The 26,052-nt window shown below is 35.0% G+C and overlaps 1 protein-coding gene across 1 annotated transcript in view; it reads right to left on the bottom strand.

Annotated features, from left to right (window-relative positions):
• Positions 1-26,052, bottom strand: part of SOS1 (son of sevenless homolog 1 (Drosophila)) — a 136,200-nt gene that overhangs the window by 55,696 nt on the left and 54,452 nt on the right. Inside the window, exons 2-6 of the mRNA XM_012653862.1 lie at positions 24,956-25,081; positions 15,829-15,960; positions 14,014-14,178; positions 12,060-12,269; positions 8,388-8,531 (exon numbers count right to left, since the gene is read on the bottom strand). Coding sequence (XP_012509316.1) covers positions 8,388-8,531; positions 12,060-12,269; positions 14,014-14,178; positions 15,829-15,960; positions 24,956-25,081 — 777 coding nt within the window. The remainder of the gene's footprint in view (positions 1-8,387; positions 8,532-12,059; positions 12,270-14,013; positions 14,179-15,828; positions 15,961-24,955; positions 25,082-26,052) is intronic.

Raw genomic sequence — 26,052 nt, 5'->3', positions numbered from 1 at the left:
CAATCCTCACGTCTCAGCTTCCTGAGTAGCTGGGCCTACAGGTGTGCACCACCAAGCCTGGCTAATTTTTTCTGTTTTAGTAGAGATGGGGTCTCACTCTTGCTCAGGCTGGTCTCAAACTCCTGACCCCACATGATCCTCCCGCCTTGGACTCCCAGAGTGCTAGGATTACAGGCACGAGCCACCATGCCCAGCCTCTATGTGCTCTTTAGGAAACCCCAAAGTCATAAATATGTTCTATATTTTCTTCTGTACTTCTAAAGTTTTGCTTTTCATTTTTAGATTTTTAATCTATTGAGAACTTTTTGTGAATGATGTGAGCTATGGAATGAATTTTTTCCCATATGAATAACCAGTTTTGACCCAGCATCATTAATAGTTCATTCTTTCCCTACTGATAAGATAATCTCTGTCACATATCAGAAGTGTGTACGTATATTTTTCAGGGCTCTCTATTCTGTTCCACTAATTATTACCTGCAACAATATTACAGTCTTATTTACTGTGGCTTCATAATAAATCTTAACATGCAGTAGGATGAAATCCTCTCAACTCGTTCTTACTCAAAATTGTTATTTTTGTTCCTCGTTCTTATTCATGAATTTTAGGATCAGTATGTTATGCACTAAATTTATATTTTGGGGACAACTGGCATCATTACAATATTGTGCCTTTCCATCCATGAACGTGGTATTTCCATTTGTTCAGATCTTCCTTATGAATCTAATTATCTTATGACTATCTTAACAAAGGTCTTCCACATCTTTCATCAGGTTTATTTCTGAGTACTTACAGTCTTATTTCTACAGTGAATGAGGCCTTTTTCCTTAAATATTATATATTTAATGGCTTATAACTGAGCACAGTATACTACCATTCTGGTTTTGTTTTATTTTGGTTTTGTTTTGTTTTTCTGAGATAAGGTCTTGTCTTGCCCAGGCTAGAGTGCTGTGGTGTCATCATAACTCACTGCAACCTCAGACTCTTGGGCTCAAGTGATCCTCTTGTCTAAGCCCCCCAAGTAGCTGGGACTATAGGTGTACACCACCATGCCCAGCTAATTTTTTAATATTTTGTAGAGATGAGGTCTCACAATGTTGCCCAGGCTGGTCTTGAACTCCTGGCCTCAAGTGATCGTCCCACCTCAGCCTCCCAAAGTGCTGTGATTATAGGTGTGAGCCACTGTGCCTTGCTACCAGTTTTTATAGGCTTATCTTTTATGTAGCAACTATAGTAAACTTGCCTACTAGCTCTAATTCTATATAAATTCTCTTGGATTTGCTATATAAAGTCATATTGACCACAAATAAGACAACTTTGTCATATCTATTTCTTTTATCTTTTTGCGCTCTATTTGAGTGATGAATAGAAGTGGTTATAGTGGTATTCTTTCCTAGTTGCTCAATTCTCCTATAGTTTAATCTTTGTATCTTTTATAGATTATTGATAAAAATATCCTTTATTAGTTTAAGTTTCCTTCTATTCCTACTTTGCTCAACATTTTAAAGAAATTCATGAATGAATCTTTAACTTCATGAAATGCTTTTTCTTATTTGTTGAGATTTTAACCTGTTAATGTGGAATATTACATTAAAACTTTTTTAACACGAAACCACTTAAGAGTAAACTTCCTAAGATATAGCTTACTTGGCCATAGTGTTTTACTGTATTATGAACTGATAAATTTTCTTTGCCAGTTTTATTAATATGTGAGAATGTTTCATACTTTTTTCTTATATTTTCCTTATCCAGTTTTGAGAATATATTTATATAATCCTGATATACTTAAGTTGTCCTTTGTGTGTCTATTCATTGGAACAATTTGCAAAACAGATTTACTAGTAATATTTCTTGAAGACTGGTAAAACTCACTGTCTTCATCCATTTTCTGGTGCTATAGCTGAATACCTGAAATTGGGTAATTTATAAAGAAAGTTATTTATTATGGTTCTGGAGGCTGGAAGTCCAAGATCAGGCAGCTGCATCTGATGGGGGCCTTCTTGCTGCCAGGGATTCTGCAGAGTCCTAAGGCAGTGCAGGATATCACATGGCAAGGGGGCTTGAGCATGTTAGCTCAGGTCTCATAAAGCCACCAGTGCCATCATGGGGGCCCCACCCTGATGAACTTATCTAATCCCAATTACCTCTCAAAGGCCCCACCTCCAACCAACATATGAACTTGGAGATTAAGTTTCTAACATATGAAATTTGGAGGACACATTCAAACCATAGCACTCATAACACCTGGTTTATGCCCCAAGTCATTTGTTGAAATATAATTTTGATTATCCATTTTAAAAAATAGTTTTTAACTTAGGACTTTTAGTTTTTCTTAAGTCAATTTTGCTATTTTATATATTTTTAAAGTTAATTATTTCATCACAAGTCTAAAAAATTTTGAAGTGGATCTTAGTATTCTTCCATGATTTAAAAGATTTCTATCTGTAGTTATAACTTCTTTTTCTTCTCAAAGAAAAAGAAGTTTCTCTTTTTCTCCTTCTGTCAGCTTCTACTTCTTCTGTTTTGTGGCTTTATAATCAGGTGCATACATATTCATGGTTGTACTTTTCCTTTTTTCCCCCTTGATCAACCTTACAAGAAGTTTTGTTATATCTATGGTTGTTTTCTAATTCATAGATTCTGTTCTTCTCTTACTTCCTTGATTATATTCTCTTAAGTTTATCCTGTTACCTTTCCTGTTTCTTGGAAAGAAACTCATTTATTTTTAATTATTCCTTATTTTTTTTAAAAAATGTATAAAATTCTACACTGTTTTAAAGCAGTTTCTCTCTGCACTGCTTTGGCTGCTGCTATGGTCTGAACAATGGTGTACCCTGTAAAATTCATGTTGGAATTTAATCCCCAACGCAACTGTGTTAAAACATATACAGCTGACCCTTGAACAACATGGGTTTAAACTGCATGGATCCACTTACACACGGATCTTTTCAACCAAACATGGACTGAAAACACAGTATTTGTGGGAAGTGAAAGCCACATAAACAGAGGGCCAATTTTTTGTACATGTGGACTCTACAGGGCCGATGCAGGACTTGAGTATGTGTGGATTTGGGTATACACAGGTGGTCCTAGAACCAGTGCCCTGTGTCTACCAAGGGATGGCTGTGTATACATATATACATATACAGTCATCCCTCAGTATCCATGGGGAATTGGTTTTAGGACCCCACGCAGATAACAAAATCCAGGGATGCTTAAGTCTTGTATATATAATTGTGTAGTGTTTGGATATAACCTATGTACATTGTCCTGTATACTTTAAATCATCTCTAGATTACTTATAATACCTAATACAATGTAAATGTTATATAGTTGTTATACTATTTTGTTTAGGGAATAATGACAAGAAAAAAAGTCTGTACATGTTCAGTACAGATGCAACCAGCTTTTTTCCCCTCAAACAGTTTTTTTTTTTGGAGACAGAGTCTTGCTCTGTTGCCCAGGCTAGAGGGCCGTGGCGTCAGCCTAGCTCACAGCAACCTCAAACTCCTGGGCTCAAGCGATCCTCCTGCCTCAGTCTCCCAAGTATCTGGGAGTACAGGCGTGCGCCACCACGTCCGGCTAATTTTTTTTTTCTATTTTAGTAGAAATGGGGTCTCACTCTTGCTCAGGCTGGTCTCGAACTCCTGACCTCAAGTGATCCTCCACCTCGGCCTCCGAGTGCTAGCATTACAGGTGTGAGCCACTGCGCCTGGGCCCCCTGAATAGTTTCAATCTGCAGTTGGCTGAATCCATAGATACAGAACCCACAGATACAGAGAGCCTGCTGCGTATATGTGTGTGTGTGTATGTGCATATGTAAAATCAAACCTATTACTTTGATTTTTCCAATCTTCTGTAGCCTTAGTAATCTGTTTCTGTTTGATCTATTAATTTCTGATGGAGATGTGTTAAAATTTCCTACTATGATAGGAAATTTTTGCATTTCTCCTTCTACTTCTGTCAGTTTCTACTTCTTCTATTTTGGGGCTTTATAATCAGGTGCATACATATTTGTGGTTGTTATATCTTCATGATATTGTCCTTTTTAATATTAGGTAGCATTCCTATTTTTCCCCCAAAGCTTACTTTGTCTAATTATGTCAATTAATTTCTATTAACATTGGTATAACGACTTCCTTTGTTTTTACATGTTATGATTTTTCCATCCCTTTATCTTAAATATTCCTGTGATTCTAAGTACATCTTTTGTAAGCTGTATAAAATGATTTCTTTTCTTTTTTGGTGACAGGGTCTCACTCTGTCGTCTAGGCTAGAGTACAATGGTGTGATCATAGCTCACTGTAACCTTGAATGCCTGGGCTCAAGTGATCCTCTTGGCTCAGCCTTCCTAGTAGCTGGAACTACAAGCATGTGCCACTATGTCCAGCTAATCTTTTTTAAGTTTTTTGTAGGGACAGAGTCTCTCTATGTTGCCCAGGCTGGTCTCAAACTCCTGGCCTCAAGCTATTCTCCTACCTTGGCCTCCCAAAGTGCTGGGGTTATGGGCATGAGCCACCAGGCCTGGCCCACAAAATAAATTTTTAAAAATCAAATATGATAATTACTTTCTTTAAATAGGTTGAGTTTTTTTCTTTTTAAATATATAAATTGTTTTGTTTTGTTTTTGAGACAGGGTCTCATTCTGTTGCCCTGGCTAGAGTGCAGTGGCATCATCACAGTTCACTGCAACCTCCAACTCCTGGGCTCAAGCAATTAAATTGTCTGAGTTTCATCAGTTTACGTATACTAAGTTTCTAATGCAGTTGGATTTATTTGTGTCATATTATTTTGTTTTCATTATCACTGTTTTTCTTTGCTTCATTCTCTCCTATGATCAGTGGAAATGATAGAAAGTGTTATTACAGTTCTTTTCCCTATCTGTACATTGTAAGTTACAGGTAGCGCTTCTATTCTTTTGCTGATTTTCCTAAATGTTTTAAAAAATAAAATATGGTTACCTATAAATTTTTCAGAGTTTATAGTTGTTCTTCAATCACAAATACAAATCCACTTTACATACAGTACATTTTATTATTGATACCTAGAAATATAGTTTAACTTTTCCTTCTTAAAGACAAAATATAAAATTTGGTTTTCACACTATTCAGGAGCTCATAAATTTACCAATTCATTTACCAATCTCTTTCTCACCATTAGTTCTTGTATTTCTTGATTTCTTTTTATTTATTTATTTATTTATTTATTATTCCAGGGTTTTGTGAGGGTACAAACATTACAGTTACACTTTATGTCTTTGCCTCACCCAAATGCAGGTTAAAGGTATGCCCTTCCCTCCCTTTATTTCTTGACTTCTGAGTACAACTTTCCTTCTTGCTAAAGAACATTTAATACTTCTTGTAATGAGTGTCTATGTGTAATAACCTCTCTTGGTCATTGTATGTTTGAAATGGTTTTTGTTTCTCATTTTCTGATATTTGATGAATTTTTATATATCTATGCATTTGTGTAACCATCACCCAGATAAAGAAATAGAACATTTCTAGCTCCTCAGAAAGCTCCTTCATGTTCCCCAACCACTATTCTAATTACCTCTATTCCCAAAGATCCATTTTACGTTTCTGAACTTCCTATAGATGGAAATATGTAGCATGTATTTCCTTATTTTGCCAACATTATGTTGCTGCTTTTATCAGTAATTTATTGCCGCATAGCGTTTCATTATGTGAATATACCACTAATTATCTACTATGAATTCACCTCCACCCCATATATATATATATATATATATATATATATATTTAGTTGTCCAGATCATTTCTTTCTATTTTTTAGTAGAGACGGGGTCTCACTCTTGCTCAGGCTGGTCTCGAACTCCTGAGCTCAAACGATCCACCTGCCTCGGCCTCCCAGAGTACTAAGATTACCGGCGTGAGCCACCACGCCCGGCCTGGAGTTCATTTTTGATCTGGGAACTAATGTCATTTCTGAAAAATTCTCAATTTTTTCTCTCTTCAAATATTGCTTCTCCATTGTTCTCTTTGTCTGGAACTCCTATTAGATGTATGTTAAGACTCTCAGTGTGGCCTTTATTATTTTTAATTGGTCCTTCATATTTATCTTGGTCTTTGTGTCATATTCCCAGTGAATTGCTCAATTCCATCTTCCAACTTACTAATTTTATCCCTTTTTTCCCTCCAAATCATTTATTTTTACTTTTTTAGAGATGGGGTCTCATTTTGTCACCCAGGTTGGAGTGTAGTGGTGTAATCACAGCTCACTGTAGCCTTGAACTCCTGGGCTCAAGCAATCTTCCTGCTTTAGTCTCCTGAGTAGCTAGGACTACAGGTGCATGCCACCCCACCTGGCTTATTTTTTAAATTTTTATTTTGTTGAGATGGGGTCTTACTATATTGCCCAGGCTGATCTCGCACTCCTGGCTTCAAGTGATTCTTCTGTGTCAGCCTCCCAAAGTGCTAGGATTACAGGTATAAGCCACTGGGCCCGGCTAATTTTACCCTTGACTGGGTCAAGCAAATGTTACACTACATAATGAGTTATTTCAATGCCTGTATATTTAATTCTCAATATTTCTAATTGTTTCTTTCGATACCTATCTGTTCTTGTTTCCTTTCTGCCTATATTTGTTCCACAATGTCGTCTTTATAAATGGATCATCTTTCTTTACTTATCTCTATGAGCATCCTAAACGTCTTTTAAACTTTTTGTGTGTCTAATTGTACAAAATTAATTTCATCTGGAATAAATTCATGTTGTAATTGTTGATTTTGTTTGATATTTCTGAGAATTAGAATTTGTCTAGAATTAGAAATTGCGATTTTTTTATTATAGGCTTCTTAGTGGGATGCTTTTAATTTTGGTCTCCTTTTTTGTCTCATCCCTATAAAATCACCCTTCCAAACCAGAACCTGCTCTTAAGATGACTTTTGGGCCCCAGGCTTTATGATATTGGCTTAATATCATGGGAAACTTTAAGTTATTGTTGTAAGGCAGTGTTTCTGTCTCCCCACCTCACATCCACAACTTTCTATAAAACCTTACTGCGGACAGCGGGTTGGCAGGTTTTCCCAGCTTCCTATTGTAAAGCAGGGACTTGGAGCAAGGAGCCTTGCTCTGGCTTTCGTGGAGCACATTAGTCCTCACTGTCCTTAAGACCCTGAACACCCAGATGCCAGAACTCACTACCTTGAATGTCCATTCCATTTCTGATCTTGTTTTTGAGTCTGGTTATGTATATTCTACTTTTTTTAAAATCAGCCAAACATTGTCAATCAATACTTTTTTTCTTTTTATACATTATTACTTCTGTGTGATTGGAGCAAGAAAGGAGTAGATGTGATGATGCTTGAACTTACCATTTGATTTTGCCTTAGTGTCTTAATAAAAAAATTTTTTTACAAGCTCAATGCTGTGTTATAATAAGAGTGAATTTTAGAGTGATAACACAGAAAGAGGAAGAAATCTCAGAATAACTCTCCATGCTAACTTATCAGGACTTACATATTTTAGCATTTAAAATATCTAAGGAAAAGATTACCTGTTTTTCTACCTCATGGTATCTGAATCACCTAGGCCCTTGGACCTTATTTTCCTGTTCATTTAATTCTTCCTGTTCTAAATAATAACGCAGTCATTACATATTGAGTAGCTTACTATGTAAAGGTGGTTAGCTAAATACTTCAGATAGGTTATTTAATTTTCACAAAAATACTGAGTCCTATTACAGGGTGAGTAACCCTAATCCAAAAAGGGGACCAGAAGTGTTTCAGATTTGTGATTTTTTTCAGACTTCGGAGTATCTGTAGTATACGTACTAGTTCAGCATCTCTAATCTGAAAATCTGGAATGGGAAAAGCTCCAATGAGCATTCCTTTGAGCATTGTGCTAGTGCTCAAAAAGTTTTGGATTTTGGAGCATTTCAGATTTTTGATTTTCAGATTAGGGATACTTAACCTGTATTAACATCCTTATTTTACAAATAAAGATACGGAGGTTTAGAAAAGTGAAATAACTTGCCCACAGTCATACAACTAATAAGTAGCAGAGCCTAGATTGGAACACAAATAGATCCAAGTTCTATGGCCTCTTCCTTGATAGGTCATTCATTGACTTTTCTTAGCCTTGTTATATGACACTTTACAGTAGGCCATGGGGTATCCAGTTCTAATACTTCCCTTGGTGGTATCTGCTTTTCTATTATATAATTAATAAGAGACTATGTTTTCTATGTTTGGTAAGATAATAGAAACAAACGTGGACAACAACCGTACGAAAAAGCAATAATTGACAAATAGTCATCAGTTAATATCTATGACTTTAGCTGAACTCAAGAATTAAGACTCCTAATTTTAATACAAATGTAGGCTTTTATGCAGACCTTTTTGGTACATAATTGAAGTACTTACCTCTGCTAAGTCTTCAAAGCAGCTTCCTACTAGTGGATGGGGACTGCCTTCATCTGTCATTTCTACAGTATCTTCTATATGGCCCAGTAACTTTACGCTAAGTTCATGTATATCTACTATACGACTAAATATATTTTCTACATCCTGTTTGGGGGGAAACAGATTAATTCAGTGAGGCTGTATAATGATAAAAAACAAATTTCGAGCCAATAAGTCATTTAACATGGCAGACACAGTGAGAAATTTTAATGTCTTACAAATATAAATAAAGGACAATTCAAGAATTCCTTGTGTAATGATGTACAACTTGCAAATACATTTCTCTAGGTCAATAGTCCTCAAACTTTTTGGCTTCGGCACTCCTTCACACTCTTAAAAATTATTGATGATTCCAAAAAGCTTTTGTTTATAAATATTTCAATATTTACCATATTAGAAGTTAAAACCAAGAAATTCTTAAAATACTTAATTTATTTAAAAATAACAATGAATCTACTGTGTATTAATATAAATACCATTTTTATGAAAAGTAACTATAGCCACAAAAATAACATTTAGTAGAAGAATGGCATTGTTTTACATTTTACATATTTCTAACATGAAGCTTAACGAAAGCAAGCAGGATTTTCATACCTATTTCTTCAATCTGTTGTGATACATTATTTTGAAATATATGAAGAAAATCTAGCTTTACACAGATATGTAGTTGTGTTTTAATAGTCTATTCAAATAATTGTGAATATCCTTTTTTCTGTGTAATTTTTCTACTGAGATATAATTCACATACCATAAAATTTGCCCAGCTCCCCCCACCCTGCCCCCTTGAGAAAGGGTCTTGCTCTGTCACCCAGGCTGGTGTGCAGTGGCATAATCATAGCTTACTGCAGCCTCAAACTCCTAACTTCAAGCAATCCTCCTGTCTAGGCCTCCCAAAGTGCTGGGATTACAGGCATGAGCTATTGCGCCTGGCAAAATTCAACCTTTTAAAGTGTACTTACTATTCAGTGGTTTTCAGTATTGGTTGTGCAATCACCACCAGTATCAAATTTTAGAATATTTCATTACCTCAAAAAGAAACCCTGTACCCAATAGCAGTCACTCTCCATTCCCCTCTTCCTCCTAGTCCCCAGCAACCACTAATCTACTTTCTGTCTCTATGGATTTGCCTATTCTGGACATTTCATATAAATAGAGTAAATATCCTTTTATGGTACTACACCAAAATTCAACAAATTTTAGTTTATTAAAGATTAGTTGCAATGGGGGATCTAAACCATATCAATTTTGTACTGTTACATTAAAATCCATTGGTTACTATTATTTGATTATTTTTTATCAGTGACTATATCTTCATCAAATCAACTTGAGGCATATATAATAAGAGACTCCAATTTTAAATGTTCTTTTGATAAGATTTTGTGTATTCACCCTTGTAACCACCACCATAATGAAGATACAGAAACTTTTCATCATTTTAAGAAGTTTTCTTGTGCCCCAATCCCCATCAATCCTCACTCCCAGGTAACCAGTCCATCTGCCTTGTCATCATAGAATTGTCTTTTCTAGAATACTAAATAAATGGAATCATATCTGTTTTTTGTGTCATTTCTTTGCTCATGTTTTTGAGATGCATCTATGTTGTTGCATACATAACTACTTCATTCCTTTTTATTGTTGAATAGCATTTCATTGTATGGCTATACCACAATTTGTATATCCATTCATCTGTTGATGGACATTTGGGTTGTTTCCAGTTTGGGGCGATTACAAATAAAGCTGCTATGAATATTCATGAATAAGTTTTGTATAGACATGTTTTCATTTCTTCTGGGTAAAAAACTAGGAGTAGAATTGCTGGGTAGTATGGTTAGTTTGTGTTTATTAATATAGGAAGCTGCCAAACTATTTTCTAAAATGTTTATACTACTTCACATTCTCATAACTAATGTGGGAATTTTACATTCCTACAAGCAGTTGCCCATATCCTTTTCAACATTTGGTATTATGAGTGTTTTAATTTTAGCCCTTCTAATGAGTGGTGGTAGTATCTCAGTGTGGTTTTAATTTCATTTCTCTGATGATTATTGATATTGAGAACCTTTTGATGTGCTTTTTGGCCATTTTTGGTTCTTGATTTTTGTGTCCTAGGAAATTTCTGCCTCTCTTCTACTGTTATTTTTCAAATTTTTTGTTTGTTTGTTTTGAGACAGGGTCTTGCTCTGTCGCTCAGGTTGGAGTACAGTGGCATGATCATAGCTCACTGCAGCCTTGAACTCTGGGCTCAAATGATCCTCCCACCTCAGCCTCCAAGTAGCTGGGACATGTGCACACCACCACACCCAGCTAATTTTTTCTTTCATTTTTTTGTAGAGTCAGGGTCTTGCCACATTGTCCAAGCTGGTCTTGAACTCCTGGCCTCAAGTGATCCTCCTGCCTCAGCCTCCCAAAGTGCTGGGATTATAGGTGTGAGCCACTGTGCCTGGCTTACTCTTTTATTTTTTTAAACAACTTTTTTGAAATATAATTTACAAACCATACAATTCATCCATTTAAAGTGAACAATCCAATGTTTTTAGCATATTTACAGATTTGTACAATAATCATCAAAATCTAATCCTTTATTTTTTATTTTTTTTAATTTTTTATTTTTGAGACAGTGTTGCTCTGTCATCCTGGGTAGAGTGCTGTGGCATCATCGTAGCTCACTGCAACCTCAAACTTCTGTGCTCAAGCAATCCTCTTGTCTCAGCCTCCCGAGTAACTGGGACTACAGGCGTGTGCCATGACTTCAGCTAATTTTTCTATTTTTAGTATAGACAGGGTCTCACTCTTGCTCAGGCTGGTCTTGAACTCCTGGCCTCAAGCAATCCTCCTGCCTTGGCCTTCCAGAGTGCTAGGATTACAGGTGTGAGCCACCATGCCCAGCCCTGATCCTTTATTTTTTAATGTTCACTCATTGCCATAACTTGAGCCCTAGTCCCAACCTCTGTAGTGAGCATTGTTTCTCCATCAGTCACTATGGCCGTGTGGGTACAATTCTAGGAATTGTTAGTATGTAACCCCCTTAGATAACCTCACCTGCTCTCAGCATTTTGCCAGGACTCAATTAGGTTAGTTTAATTACTATTATAAGATCAGTAATCCTTTGTCTAAGTTTCAGTGTTACTAGTTCCTTCCTTTGTGCTCTAAATAATACTGCTGTCACACTTTTATTATGGCAATATTACCACATTGTATTGCAGTTCAAAGTTTACATCTCTGTCTTGACTAAATTTAAAGGAAGGAATTATTTCTTACTATCTTTGAATCCTATTGCCAAGCATCGTACCTGACAATACAGTTGGCATTGATGAAGTGTTGCTTGAATGACTCAAATGAGTCAAATTAAATAAAAATATCTCTACCTAAACAAGAAGCTTTATTCTTTCAAGTACATGGAAGATTTTGCAAATTCATTTTCACTTACATAACAGTCTACTTTGGAATTTGTCCTTGAATTTCTGATGTTTTAATCTCTTGAAACTGTTGTAGTACTTTATTTGTGATCCTGAATTAAGTCCCATAATTTAAAAAAATTAACAAATTAGTAATCATGAACTACACAAATTCAATTTTGAAGTGGTTTGCAAATTAAACACATGCAATCACAGACATATATACAATGATACTTACATTAGCTGAAAACAATTTTGAATTGGAGACAAAGGGCTCTCTAAAAACTTTTATAATTAGATTTAGTTCCCTTATGTATTGTCGAATTTCTGCCATAAATGCTTTTACCAAATCATAATAAGTTTGTTCTCCTGAGGTGGAAGGCTCTTCATCAGTTAAAGATAATATATTTATATCTTCTACATCTTGATGAAACATATCCATCAATACCTATATAGTCAGAGATATGAAAAAGTATAATAGAAAACATGAATTAAATTTGAAGTTGAATGTCCTAAGTTTATTGAATACAGTTCTTACATGATTAAAAAAAAAAAGCAGATATACAATTGCCTCTCCTTCAGTATACTGCCACCATCCCCCCACAGCTTCTGTAAAACAGAATCCTACGTCTGGTATCATGTGCTATCTCCTGCAAGTTCTCTATCAATACTAGTGTCTGTCTGTCTCTCTTGTTAACCTGTTATTTCTAATTTGTTCCCAAATCCCATCTTGAATGTTCTGACTCGGTTTTCTCTGTTCCATATCCTGCCATCGTCACCTTTTCTATGGTTGTACTATCTCCTATTTGAATGATTCTTACAGCCTTCTAAGTTGGCCTCTTTTCTTATATTTGTTGCGAATAGATCAAAACAAGCCCTGTTTTCTTCAAGAAGTCTACTATTATTACTCTTGCTGAAACTTGTATTTCTCCTTCTTGTGAACTTCTACAGCATCATTATCCCTAAAACATAGTAACATAAAATAGTATTTTATCTTGTGCTACTTTCTGTTTTCATGAATGTAAGTATTGCTTCATCAACTCTGGAGCCTTGTTTTATACTTCTCTTGTATCCCCTCTCTGTGTTCATACATAGTAGGTACTCACAAATATTTTTTATTTACCTAATTCATTAAAAATTATTAAATATTTTATATTCATTTTAAGTAATTTTTGAAAGCCAAATATTTATTCATTTAAAAATACCAAAACATATGAAATTCTTCTTAAGATTAGGTTATTTTTTAAATCTAATATGGCCACATTCTGAAAGAACAAATAAGCACTAAAACACAATTAAGTGGATTCAGTAATCAGAAAGAATATTCTGAATCGATAAGAGTATAGTGAGGAAAATGGGATGAAATGCTTCATCAGAAAATATTTTCATTTCTGCAAAGTTCTTTTCTTTTCTTTTTTTTTTTTTTTTTAAGACGGGGTCTCACTCTGTCTGCCAGGTTAGAGTGCAATGGCGTGATCACAGCTCACTGCAGCCTTGCCTCCTGGGCTCAAGCAATCTTCCCACCTTAGCCTCCTGAGTAGCTGGGACCCCTGTGACTGACTTCATAAAACAAAAACCCTGAGGCAATAACTAAAAGCTTTAGATTTGGACAGATCTGGAGTTCAAGTCTAGGTTTTGAAACTTCTCAGAAAACTCTGGAGCAATTTCTTTATGTCTCTGAATTTATTTCCCCTTTATAAAAAATAGATAAGATCACCTACCTCAGGGGTATCATAAGGACCAAATGAGATAAGCCCATATATATGCTTAACTTTCAGTATATGTTTGCTCTTATTATTATTGTAAAATCATATAAATATATCTAAAGAAAGTTAGGTACTGAGGTAAAACTATTGTTTAGTGTTTTTACATTTTCAAAAATTGTTTTCAAGTAAATCCATAACCTTTTAATCTAAATAAAATTTTAAGAAATTCACTATTAAGAGATTATTACTGTAGTTAACCCTAGTTACGGCAGTACATAAGAAAAACCACATGGCATGTTTAAATAGATTTTAATGTTACATATTTAACATCCTATTTCTATAAATGATATCTTAAATATTTGCTGTTAAATTACTGGAAATATCACTCAACATATAATATACTTCATTCTGTCTATACAGTATTTTAGCATCCAATAAATCACAAATAAAAATTTAAGAACAGAACATAGAAGTTCAGTTTCCTACCTTATCAGCACACATTGCCACTTTAATATCTTGTTTTGTAATTTCATAATGTCGTATATTTCTCACATAATTCCCCACCAGCTTTAAAATGTCTGCAGAAATGTATTCTAATACTGCTACTATGTAAACAGAAACCTGGTGGTCAATTTTATAACCTAGGACCTCCTGCAAAATTAAAAGAAAAGCAAGTTTAAACATCATATACCATAAATTTAACAAACTGATTAAAAATAAAAAACATGCAATTTATGAGTAGCTTAACTTTTACTGAGGCCTGTGATTATCAATGATATTTAATTTTAAGTGGTTAAACTATGAATAATATATGTATTACTATTGAAAATGTAAGTTAAGAAAAGGCAAGACACAATCACCTCTGAACATGTAAAATATAATACCTGAGAAGTACAGATTACTAACCTATGAAGGGAAGCCCAAATTTGGGGAGGGGCACAAATGCTATTTGTTACCAAATTCAGAATACCTAAAAGTAACTATAACAAATGAGTTTTTTGTTTTATACAGAATGAGTGTTAATATGTTATTGGTATTTACGAATATCTACTAGCCTTGTATCTCTATCCTTTCCAAAGGAAGCTAGACGCCCCAAAACCTTTGTGGCACATGCCTGGTATCCCTGGCTGTTTCTATGAAAATAAATTCATGCTATGTCTTACTGAATAATGGTAGTTGTTAAGAGCATGTTAAATAGTTCTGTTATTAGACTTCAAAGAGAATATGGGCTTGTTGTGGGACTGGTCAGCTCCTATAGGATAACAAATTTTATTTTCTAAATAATCCAATTAAGGGGAAAAAAAAACTTTAAGTCATGTATTGTAAGTTGGGGACAGGTTCCATTTACCTTTTAGGATATGTAGAAACTATTAAGTATATCATGATAAAGATGTTTTAAAATAAATTGAAATGATATTCACCATTAGATCATAAAACTCAAAATTTAGGATCATTAACACAGCATTTATATACCTCAATTTCTTAATTCTCTTAGAATATAATTCAATGTATGGCCAATGAAAATCATGAAAAGAATTATACAGAAGTATGCAATTACTAACAATTTTGTAGTTTTCCATAACTTGCACATTTCCTCAGACCAGTCAGTAAGATAAAGGCAGATATTTCTATTCAAACAACTGAATGCAAAACATCTTAAGATCTAAGTGTTTTGCCTTAAATTCTGGACAAGATCAAGCAGACCTGGTTTTCTACCACTATCACTTTATAATACCTTTATTTTCATTGTGAGATAATCAATAGCTTGTTCATTATATTAAATAAAATAATATTATTAGAGTTTCCAACAGTTATTGTACTAGTTCTAAAAAGATTCAACTGATTGACCGATTTAAATAAGTAGGACTGGACAGTTTAGGGGACCTTTTTGTTCAAAGATTACACATAGCCTTATGGCAGTTTCACAGAGGTCCCTACACAAAATATTAAATTCTAAAGGATTTATAGGAACACTTAGGTCTAATCAATAAGGAAGGAGGAGTTTTATAAATTCTCTTTGTGGTTCTAATAATGCGTGAGATAAACAAAATCTACAACAACTTTCTTAGTCCTTTCAATTTGCTGATTACTATTGTTGTGAAAATACTTTAAATCGTATTGCCCAATTTACACTTTCTTATTACCACAGTATCCCTCCCCAACCCCAAGAATCTCTGGAAAACTTACAAGAGAATTTTACTCTTCAGTGGACTATTATCCATAAAATATATTCTTATTGTATGAAAATGGTGGATTTTATTGTTCTTTTAAAAGGCAAGAATGCAGTTAGTTCAGCTTTACCTTTAATAAAGGATGAATTTTTTCTACTGGGAGAGATAAAGGGTTTCTTCGCTTCCTCTTTTCAATAGCCGATTGTGCATCAGCTATTGCCCACTTATCAATTGGATGAGGGAAACTTTTTTGAACACGTTCCTTGGAAAATAGGAAAATAACAACTAAGCAACAAATGTATTAAATAGTGTTCTTCATTTAAAATTTACTTTTTTATCAAAGAATACCAAAGCAGAGCTTTTCACAGGTAGTATAATTTACATTACTAACATACTTAAACCGAAAGAAAACTATAATTGTCAATGATGGTTTCTTAATCAGGCAATTGAGAGACTAAACATAACTTCTATTATTTAAGGGGAAAATCACATCCTGAATTTCAACTTCACTCTGATAAAGCTAATGACAAGAATGAGTAGAAACCACTTTAAGCAGTACTTTATAAAATTTTAAGGAACAAGGCCTAAGATCAAGAAGCAAATATCTAAATCTAATTCTCATTCACTTGTCTTTACTTTTAATACCAATTACAAGCTCAAGTAGCATTTTGCAATTGAAACCTCTAAGAATTTTTTTTCCTTTATCCATTACACAAAGGTACTTAACTTCAAAATTACTTACAAATCATGGAAATCTATGGTTTGCATTGGTAACAACAATTTTAATACATTGTACCTTATCTTTAACATCCTCTATAGGTCACTAATTTTTAACAAAATATTTCAGTTTAATTTCTAGAAGTTATTCAGTTAAAATTTCCATTGAACCTGAAAGAACTCAGGTTACCGTAACAGCTGAACTACCTTAGTTTAATAAACTAATGTAATTTACTTCAAACAATAGGTGCTTTCATCCTCTTGTTTTAAGAATCCACTTGCAGGAGAGATACCATAATTAAAACCGGTAGAGGTCGCTATTACATAACTTTAACACGAGTACTTTGATCGGTTTTCAACTAGCAATACTTAAAACTACTGGATGAAATTCAACATCATTCTTAATTATAAATCTGAATAATTTGTCTATTGCTAGTAAAATGGAAAATAAAAAAGATTGCTATGTGATACTTGGGGGTGAATCCCAATGATTCTGAGATATATGAACAAATTTATAAATTGAGAAGTTTAACCCATTCAATTTTAATACATTTTCTCTTTATCTATGTTCAAGGCTAAATCAGCTGCCAAATAAAAAAGTGATCATCTTAATTATAATTAATGGAATTAGAAGCATGTTGAAAAATATTATTGTAGTTAAAAATGGAGTTTACAAACCTTTTCAACTATTTCCCAGGTCGAAATGCTATTTTCCAGGTTACTAGCCTCATGTAGTAAAAAGCAGCACAAAGGATCAAAATATTGGGGGAGTGTGGCAGGTAAAAAAGGACAGAAGAGAAGGGGGAAGGGGGTAGAAAGAAACATCCAAAACAAAAATTCTTTTCTTTTGTCCAAGTCAATTCTACAGACTTGTTAATCCAAAAATGAAAAGAGATGTAGGACTAACATCACTATGGTTTTCAGTTAAAATGTTTATGCTGCTAAGTTTAACCCATGGTTAACCAAATGGGTGTAACCGTGATACAAACCTAATAGTGGTATGACCTGTGGCCTTTCAACTTTTTTCCTAAACCTCAACTCATATTAAGAAATAATAAATTCAACACATTTTACCTTACACCTTTACACACCACACATACTTAACTGAAACAAAGTTTCAAAAAGCAAAACCTGTCACTATATGCAGCACACTGATATTTTCTATTCCATTCTATTTTTTGAAATGTTGGCTGAGAATGCGCTAAAGTGATGTTATGACTTACTAAAAATGGGTTGTGACCCAGAGTCTAAAAAGTCACTGGTGTATATTGGAGATAGAAAAGCAGTGAAAGAGGACAGTAGTTGAACTCAATCTGACAATTCTAAACAGGTACATATGTCTCAAAAAAAGTCACCAGTGGTAGAATTAGACAGGCAAACTGTAGGCAGGGATTGAGGTAGAAAAACAGCAATCACTATTCATATCAATTTTATCCACCTCATTCCAAGTTTATTGTTTTGAGGAAGGACAGAAGGGGAAAGAAAAATCTGGAATGATAAAAGGAAAGAAAGGGAAAATGATGATAATGAAAAACAGCATATTTTAAACCTATTAGTGTATTGATGAAATCAAATTAACAAATACGTACTAAGGAGATAACACCAAGGGTCAGAATATATGGGAAAAGATTAGTAGGGTCAGAAAAATGTACCTTGAACGTGGAAAGGCCAAACTGAAAGAATTACTTTATCTCTTGTAGTGGCAATTTAATTATAATTTTATAGCAAAATGTCTTTGACAAATATTTTATATATATTTTTTAAAAGAAGCTCAAAGAGGAATGATCAATGAAAGATTTGTGAATCAGAATACTATTACTCTCCTAATGTCAAGATTAGTAATTTCACTTATTTTAAATGAGAAAGCCCATCTAGTACCTCTGGAAAAAGATAATGAGATACAGAGCTATGCTTGAGATTCTCGGCTCTGCCTCTTATTAGCAGAACGTTGTCTTTTCCTTTACACAATAAAGGGGTTTTAAACAGATAATATTGAAGATCAATTCTGATACGATATTTTAGGTCCTATGAAAATTCCTATGTATGTACTTCAGTACAAAAATTCAGATCCCCATGTACTTTTGTAGTCCTATTACTAGTAGTAATAAAGGCTTAAAATGTGTGGGAGAAATTTTTTTTTGGTTGAGAAAGGTAGAAATATGGAGAAATTACATGGAAAATTTAAATGTTAATGGAAAACTCATTAGAAATTATAAGGATTCTTTAGGATGCCAAAGAAAAATATGAATGGAAAAAGAAAGCAGACTTTTTACATCTTAGCATGAGAAGGCTTGTGACAAAAAAGTCTAAGATTTTAAAGGAGTTCAAGAAAGCCTCAGTTAAAGCAGAAGAAGAAAAATGTATCAGTGTCCTAAGAAATCAAAGCTGGTTAAATAGGGAAGAGGCCAGAAAGGGAAGACAGTTAACCTGAGAGAAATGAAGAACAATACAATCATGAAAGGACAAGACCTAAGAAATAAAAGAATATACTTTACAAGGGACATATGGAAGGAAAAAAATACTATAAGCTTTTGCTAAATACAGAAAATGATACTTATTATAGGAGAGAAAAAAAGTAAACCAGATTGGAGCAATTTTTATACTATCTTATACCATTCTTATGCATTTCCAGAGCACTTCTATATACAGTCAGCCCTCCATATCCATGGGTTCCACATCCATGGATCAAAATTATTTGGAAAAAGAACTGTAAAAAATAACAACAATAAAAAATGATACAAATAAAAAATACAGTATAACAACTATTGACATAGTATTTGCTTTGCATTAGGTATAAGTAATCTAGAGATGATTTAAAGCATATGGGAGGATGTACATAGGTTATATGCAAATACTATGCTATTTTATGCAAGGGACTTGAGTATCTGCAGATTTTGGTAACTGCAGGGTGTTGGGGGGATCCTAGAACCAATTCATTACGGATACTGAGGACAGGGGAAACTGTACTTCCTTATTCAACTGGAACACTGCCTAACAGAGAGTAAATACTCATATATTGGTGGCATGTAGTAGCGAATATTGGCTACATCATTAAAACAAAATCCCATTTGTTTGGATTATGATGGTTCACAATTTGTGATAATCTGTAGTACAATTTATCAAAACCTTTTAATTAGCCTAAGTAAGATATGTGTGCAATCCATCTGTTTTCAAGCACTTTAGAAGCACTTACTTTCCTAAAACTACAGGGCTACTAAAAATCAGTCTTAGTTTTTCATTAAAACATATCCCTTAGGGGCCACCAAAAATTAAGCAATAATTGCTACCCTACTTTGAATTATGCTTATACTTTAAAACAAAGTATATCTTTTAAAAATGTTTTATCAAATTTATTTCTTAAATTGACATGTAAAACTATACGTTATTTATTGTGTACAATATGATGTACATGAAAGACAGACACTGTGGAATAGTTAAATCTAGCTAATTAACAAATGTACTACCTTAGTTATCACTTTTGTGGTGGAACACTTAATATCCACTCTCTTAGCATTTTTCAAGACAATGTATCATCATTACCTGTAGTGACCATGCTGTACCATAAATCTCTTGAACTTACTCCTCCTAACTGTAAATATCTTTTCTTTGACCAACATGTCCCTAACCTCTTCTCCCCTCTAACCACTCCAGCCTCTGGTAACCACTACAAAGTATATTTTTAAGAAAGATTTTAAAATGTGTATATTCTGTTAATTCAGATTGATCTATTTTTTTTAAATACATTTTTCTTTTTTATGGCCCTGAAATTTTTTTTACAAATTCTGATGAATTTTCTCTCACTTCAAAATGTATTTGAAAGGCTTGCCTTATTATTTTAATGGAAAGCTCTGTAAGGTTATTAAAGAAATACTAAATCCTAATAATGAGGAAAATGGAAAATTATTTCCTGATTAAAGAATAAAGACACCATTTGCTATGGTCCAAATGTTTGTATCCCCATGTTGAAACCTAAACCCCACTGTAGTGGTATTAAGAGGTAGACCCTTTGGGAAGTAATTAGGTCATGAGGGCTCTGCCATATAATGCCTTTAAAGAAGAGGCTTGAGGGAGCCTGTTTCCTTGTTCAGCCACGTGAGGACACATGGAAGAAGACAGCGAGCCCGCACCAGACACTGACTCTGCTAGCACCTTGACCTTGAACTTCCCAGCATCCAGAACTGTGAACGATAAATTTTTTTTTTTTTTTTTTGAGACAAGAGTCTTACTTTGTTGCCCAGGCTAGAGTGAGTGCCGTGGTGTCAGCCTAGCTCACAGCAACCTCAGACTCCTGGGCTCAAGCAATCCTATGGCCTCAGCCTCCCAAGTAGCTGGGACTACAGGCATGTGCCACCATGCCCGGCTAATTTTTTCTATATATTTTTAGCTGTCCAATTAATTTCTTTCTATTTTTGGTAGAGACGGGGTCTCGCTATTGCTCAGGCTGGTCTGGAACTCCTGAGCTCAAACAATCCACCCGCCTCGGCCTCCCAGAGTGCTAGGATTACAGGCGTGAGCCACCGCGCCCGGCCTGTGAACAATAAATTTATGCTATTTATAAATTACTCAGTCTAAGGTATTTTGTTATGGCAGGGTGCACGGATTAAGACACCATTATAGCCTCTTAGAATCTCCACATCTCCATATTTTTATCTAAATACCTTTGCAGGAATGGTACAAGGAAAAAGGGTATTTGACTCTTGATTGGAAAAAAACCCAAGTTTTCATCATTTCCATCTATTCTACTTTTCTTCTTTCTTTTTTTTGAGACACAGTCTTGCTTTGTTGCCCAGGCTAGAGTGAGTGCCGTGGCGTCAACCTAGCTCACAGCAACCTCAAATTCCTGGGCTCAAGTGATCCTCCTGCCTCAGACTCCTGAGTAGCTGGGACTACAGGCGTGAGCCACCACGCCCGGCTAATTTTTTGTTTCTATTTTTAGTTGACTGGCTTGTTTTTTCTTTCTATTTTTAGTAGAGACGGGGTCTTGCTCTTGCTTAGGCTGGTCTTGAACCCCTGACCTCAAGCAATCCTCCTGCCTCGGCCTCCCAGAGTGCTAGAATTACAGGTGTGAGCCACCACGCCCGGCCCTATTCAACTATTCTGAGGGTCAATTTTCCTTTATAAAATAAGGAGCATAATAACTATCCCATAGGATTGTTGTAAGGACATAAAAATTTATATGACAGTACTTTGAAATGAAAAAACCTAATAGGCTTATACAATTGATTGATATTTCTATTACTATTATACTGTTATATATTCTCGTTCCAAAAAATCTGTCCCCAGCCCCAAAGCCAGCTCACTGGAATTTCATATGGCTACCTCTATTTTAAGGGCCCAGATGAAGTGCTTAAAAATACAGGGTATAGGGTAAATATCTTAGGTATCTCAGAAGTTCTCTTCTGAGTATAAAAAGCTATGAACCTAGGTGCATGCCTGTAGTCCCAGCTATTTGGGAAGCTGAGGCAGTAGGATCACTTAAGCCCATGAATTCAAGGCCAGCCTGGGTAACATAGAGATTCTATTTAAAAAAAAAACAAAACAAAACTATGAAATATCCTTTATTTAGAGTCTTGAATGTGTAGATATTGATAAATCTATGCAAGTGGAAGACTGAGAGATTCAGTTATTTCTGAGAATTCATGGAGATCTTCAATATTAGAAAATGGTATTAGTTTCTACATTAATTAAAAGGAGGAAATTAGATAAGCATAGGTACTGTACAATGTATCTAGGAAGAGATGAATTTGAACTAGCAATGTTACCAGACTAGCAAATATCTGGAATGTACTAACATCAGAATAATAAGCAAGATGAGACCTGTAACCTCATTCTAATACGTTAGACATAGGGTTGGATGCTGTATTTTATAAACACTGTGGAGGAACCTAACTAGGATCCAAAGGAGCTCCTGGAATTGTTAATGAGAAGGAGAGTCAGGCAACCAGTTCTATTTGAGACCTACTTTGTGAAGCCCAACGAAAATAGGTGCCTAAAGAAAATTATGAATAAAAGATATGTGATCTTATAATTCAATGGAAACATGGGATAAAAATGTAAAAAACCTACTTTAAGAAATCAAAGTGAATTACTATTCCACAGTATTCGATCTTTTCAACATCCACAACCAATGTTCCTTAACACTTCTTTTCCTTAACTCAAATCTGGATCTTCCCTAAAGACTTCTAGAGCAGGAACTGTCCTTGTTCTCTAACCCACATGAAGGTAGATTTAGCATCCTTTCTTCTCTGTAAACTGTTTCTGGAATATCACTCTTCCACTCATGTGCCATCAGCCTATTGAACTTTATTGTCTACATTAAGGACACATTAAACACCCTGGCCTCTTAATTATGAAAACACCTCATCTCGGAGACCCTCACCTCTAGTCTAGCCACAACCACATGGCCACATCCTGCTTCGTAACTATGTTACCTATGAAATCTTAGATTCAAATTAACTCTTTTTCTGATCCCAGTCTATTCTGCTTCTGTCACTCAAATATTCTAGTGTTATCAGTTCTTTGACTTTATTGAAAAATCCAATACCCTGTTTCCTCCATGTTTTTCCAATCTATTTGCCCTCTCCTACCTGTCAGGATAGGTTAGTGGAATACATGCTTAAAACGTTTTTGGTTAGAGTCTTGGCTTCACTACTTATTAGCTGTGACCTTGGGCAAGTTACTCAACCTCTCTGTGCTTCAGTTTCCACATTCATTCATTCAGTATATATTTTTAGAGTGCCTTTTCTGTGCCAGATGTTGTTCTAGGTGCTGGGGACTTGGCAGTGAATAAGAAAAAAATCCTGATAGCTTACATTCTAGTAAGGGGGAAAAAAACAGCACCATGGAGTTATTATGAAGTTTAAATGAAATACAAAGCATAGAAGTGTTTAGTGCATAATTCTATATAGCAAAACCATCAGGCATTATTACATTTTCTTATCCAATTTAGATTCTCTGATGCTCTTCTCAGCAATCCCTCAGCCCTCAGGGGAGGAGGGCACGGCCTGAGGTAGCTAGAGATTACCTCCTACTCAATCACTGTGTGCCATTAAAACATTATTACATTCTATGTGTATTATGTCCTAAAAAGGTTGCATATCACTGCTATTACCAGTTATTATAATTTCCTTGCCCTACCCTTCTGCCACTGTACATCCATGGTGAAACACGATTCAATCCACTTTTTTTTTTTTTTTTTTTTTGAGACAGAGTCTCACTCTTTTGCCCGAGCTAGAGTGCCGTGGCGTCAGCCTGGCTCACAGCAACCTCAAACTCCTGGGCTCAAGTGATCCTTCTGCCTCAGCCTCCCAAGCAGCTGGGACTACAGGCATGCACCACCATGCCCGGCTAATTTTTTCTATATACTTTCAGTTGTCCGATTAATTTCTTTCTAATTTTTAGTAGAGACGGGGTCTTGTTCTTGCTCAGGGTGGTTTCGAACTCCTGACCTCAAGCAATCCACCCGCCTCGGCCTCCCAGAGTGCTAGGATTACAGGCGTGAGCCACCGCGCCCGGCCCACTTATCTTTTTTTGTGTTCCACTTGAATGCTACAAAAGCAAGACACAGAAATTCAAAGGTCTGAACCACTAAACATTTGAGGTCATTAAAGTCAAATGATCCATCGTCATTACCAGAAAATCCCTTTTATATTTCTTGCTCTAGTATCCATTTTCTACAAGTAGTACACTTCAAACCTTTTCTCTTCTTGTCTCAAACTTTTGACTCCTTCAGAACTCAATTTAGATGTCTCTTCCTCTGAGAAGCTACTCCTAAACTCCCAAATCTATGTTAGTTGCCCTTTTCATGGTTTCTCATATAGCCTTTAATCATAGTTTATCACATTATGTTATTGTCTACATACCTATCTGTAGTTCCACTAATTATAAACCCTAAAAAGACAGAGGCCATATCATCTCTATAAGAGACTACAGAACCTCCTTCCTAGGTGTTTAGATGTTTCCCTATCTTTCGATTGGTGAGAAAGAATTCACTTGCCATCTAAAACCTAAAATATATGTAACAACTGAAGATCAAAAGATTAATGAAAATGTTTTTGGAATGCTAGAACACAAGAAACACTTGGACATATTCGCTCTTACACGTATGAGCATATCATTCTAACATCAAGAAGTTGTTCATTTTAGCTTAAAAGAAAAATATGGAATAACAGGTTAACAACTAAAACATATAAGCTATCATACACCCACTACAGGTCAATTATCCATAATGCAATCTGAAATTTGAAGTGCTCCAAAATCTGAAACTTTTTGAGTGCTGGTATGATGATGCTCAAAGGAGCATTTTAGATTTCTGTATTTGAGATGCTTAACCAGTAAGTATACTGCAAATATTCCAAAACCTGAAAAAATCCAAAACCCAAAACACTTCTTGTCCCAAATATTTCAAATAAGGGATCTATAACCTGTACAAAGTTAAAATAAATCCAAACTTCATTTTCTTATATTTCCCCTTTGCTGACATAAAAGAAACACACAGATTCGATACATATAAAGTAAATATGAAACAAAATTTATCATACCTCTACATCTGAAGCACTTCGGGGCTGAGCTTGGCATAGCATATTTAATAATTGCAAAATTAATTCTTCAACATATTGAAGAGCATCATCATTAGACTCAAGAGTAGGATGAACTTGTCCCTGAACCTATAAACAAAAAAGCAAAGTAATTAAAATGTGCGTTTCAGCTAATTAAATAAAAAAAAAATAACATTTTCAAATATGTGGATGTGAACTCAAGAATGTGGTCTGGCCTGCAAACACAGATTTGAATGTTACTGACGCAGAAGTCAGGAGTTCTCAACCTTTATTCCCATGTACCATACATGCTTATAACATGCTCCTGGAGATTCTGTTTACCTAACTGTATAATTCCAATATTTTTTTTTTGCACCATCATTACAATGAGATGCAGAAATGGGGAAAGGGATGGAGAGGCTGAGGTGGTGATCAAAGATGCAGTTTATATGGTTTTTGCCAGCAAAAGGTAGAACATTTATTCAACACTCTGCTTGGGCAAAATTGACCTCTTATGACTCCCTAACCCTTATTTAATACTTCTTGTTCCTACTAAATGATAAAATCCAAGAGGGACATGTCTCATCAAGTTCACCAATGTATCTCTGGCATCTAGCACTGTGCAGGGCACACACAGTACAAGCTTGATAAATATTTGTGAACACGAAGTCACCCTATATCAAAGGACATAAAATAGGACTTTGATAATTTGTGATTTTCTCTATACTTTGGGAAGATTGATGGCCTAACAATCTTTACCTTCTTTTTCCTCGATCATTTCTCTAGAGGTGCTTCAGGCCACTGGCTTTGTGAAGCTTACTTTTAATAACCAGCACGAGAGTCTTTACTGCATGTCTTGGTCACTCACTATAGGTCTAAACTGTTCCTCACTAAATAAATGGCAAGAAAAATCAGTTCCAGTAGATAAATAATACATGTTTCAAAACATGTTCAACTCTCCAAAGGGTGGTAGAGTGCTTATTAGATGAAAGTGCGCAGTACTCACAGGCACAGAGCATTCAGTGTGGTCTGTCCTACTCCGCCTCATTAGCTGAGAGGGTATGATAGTATCAGTGAATGGGGAAATTTTTATAAACAGT

This window comes from Propithecus coquereli, unplaced genomic scaffold, assembly GCF_000956105.1.
Source record: "Propithecus coquereli isolate 6110/MARCELLA unplaced genomic scaffold, Pcoq_1.0 Scaffold43, whole genome shotgun sequence".
Classification (NCBI taxonomy): domain Eukaryota; kingdom Metazoa; phylum Chordata; class Mammalia; order Primates; family Indriidae; genus Propithecus; species Propithecus coquereli.
The sequence above is the reverse complement of the archived record's forward strand: the minus strand, read 5'-3'. Positions and strand labels throughout refer to the sequence as shown.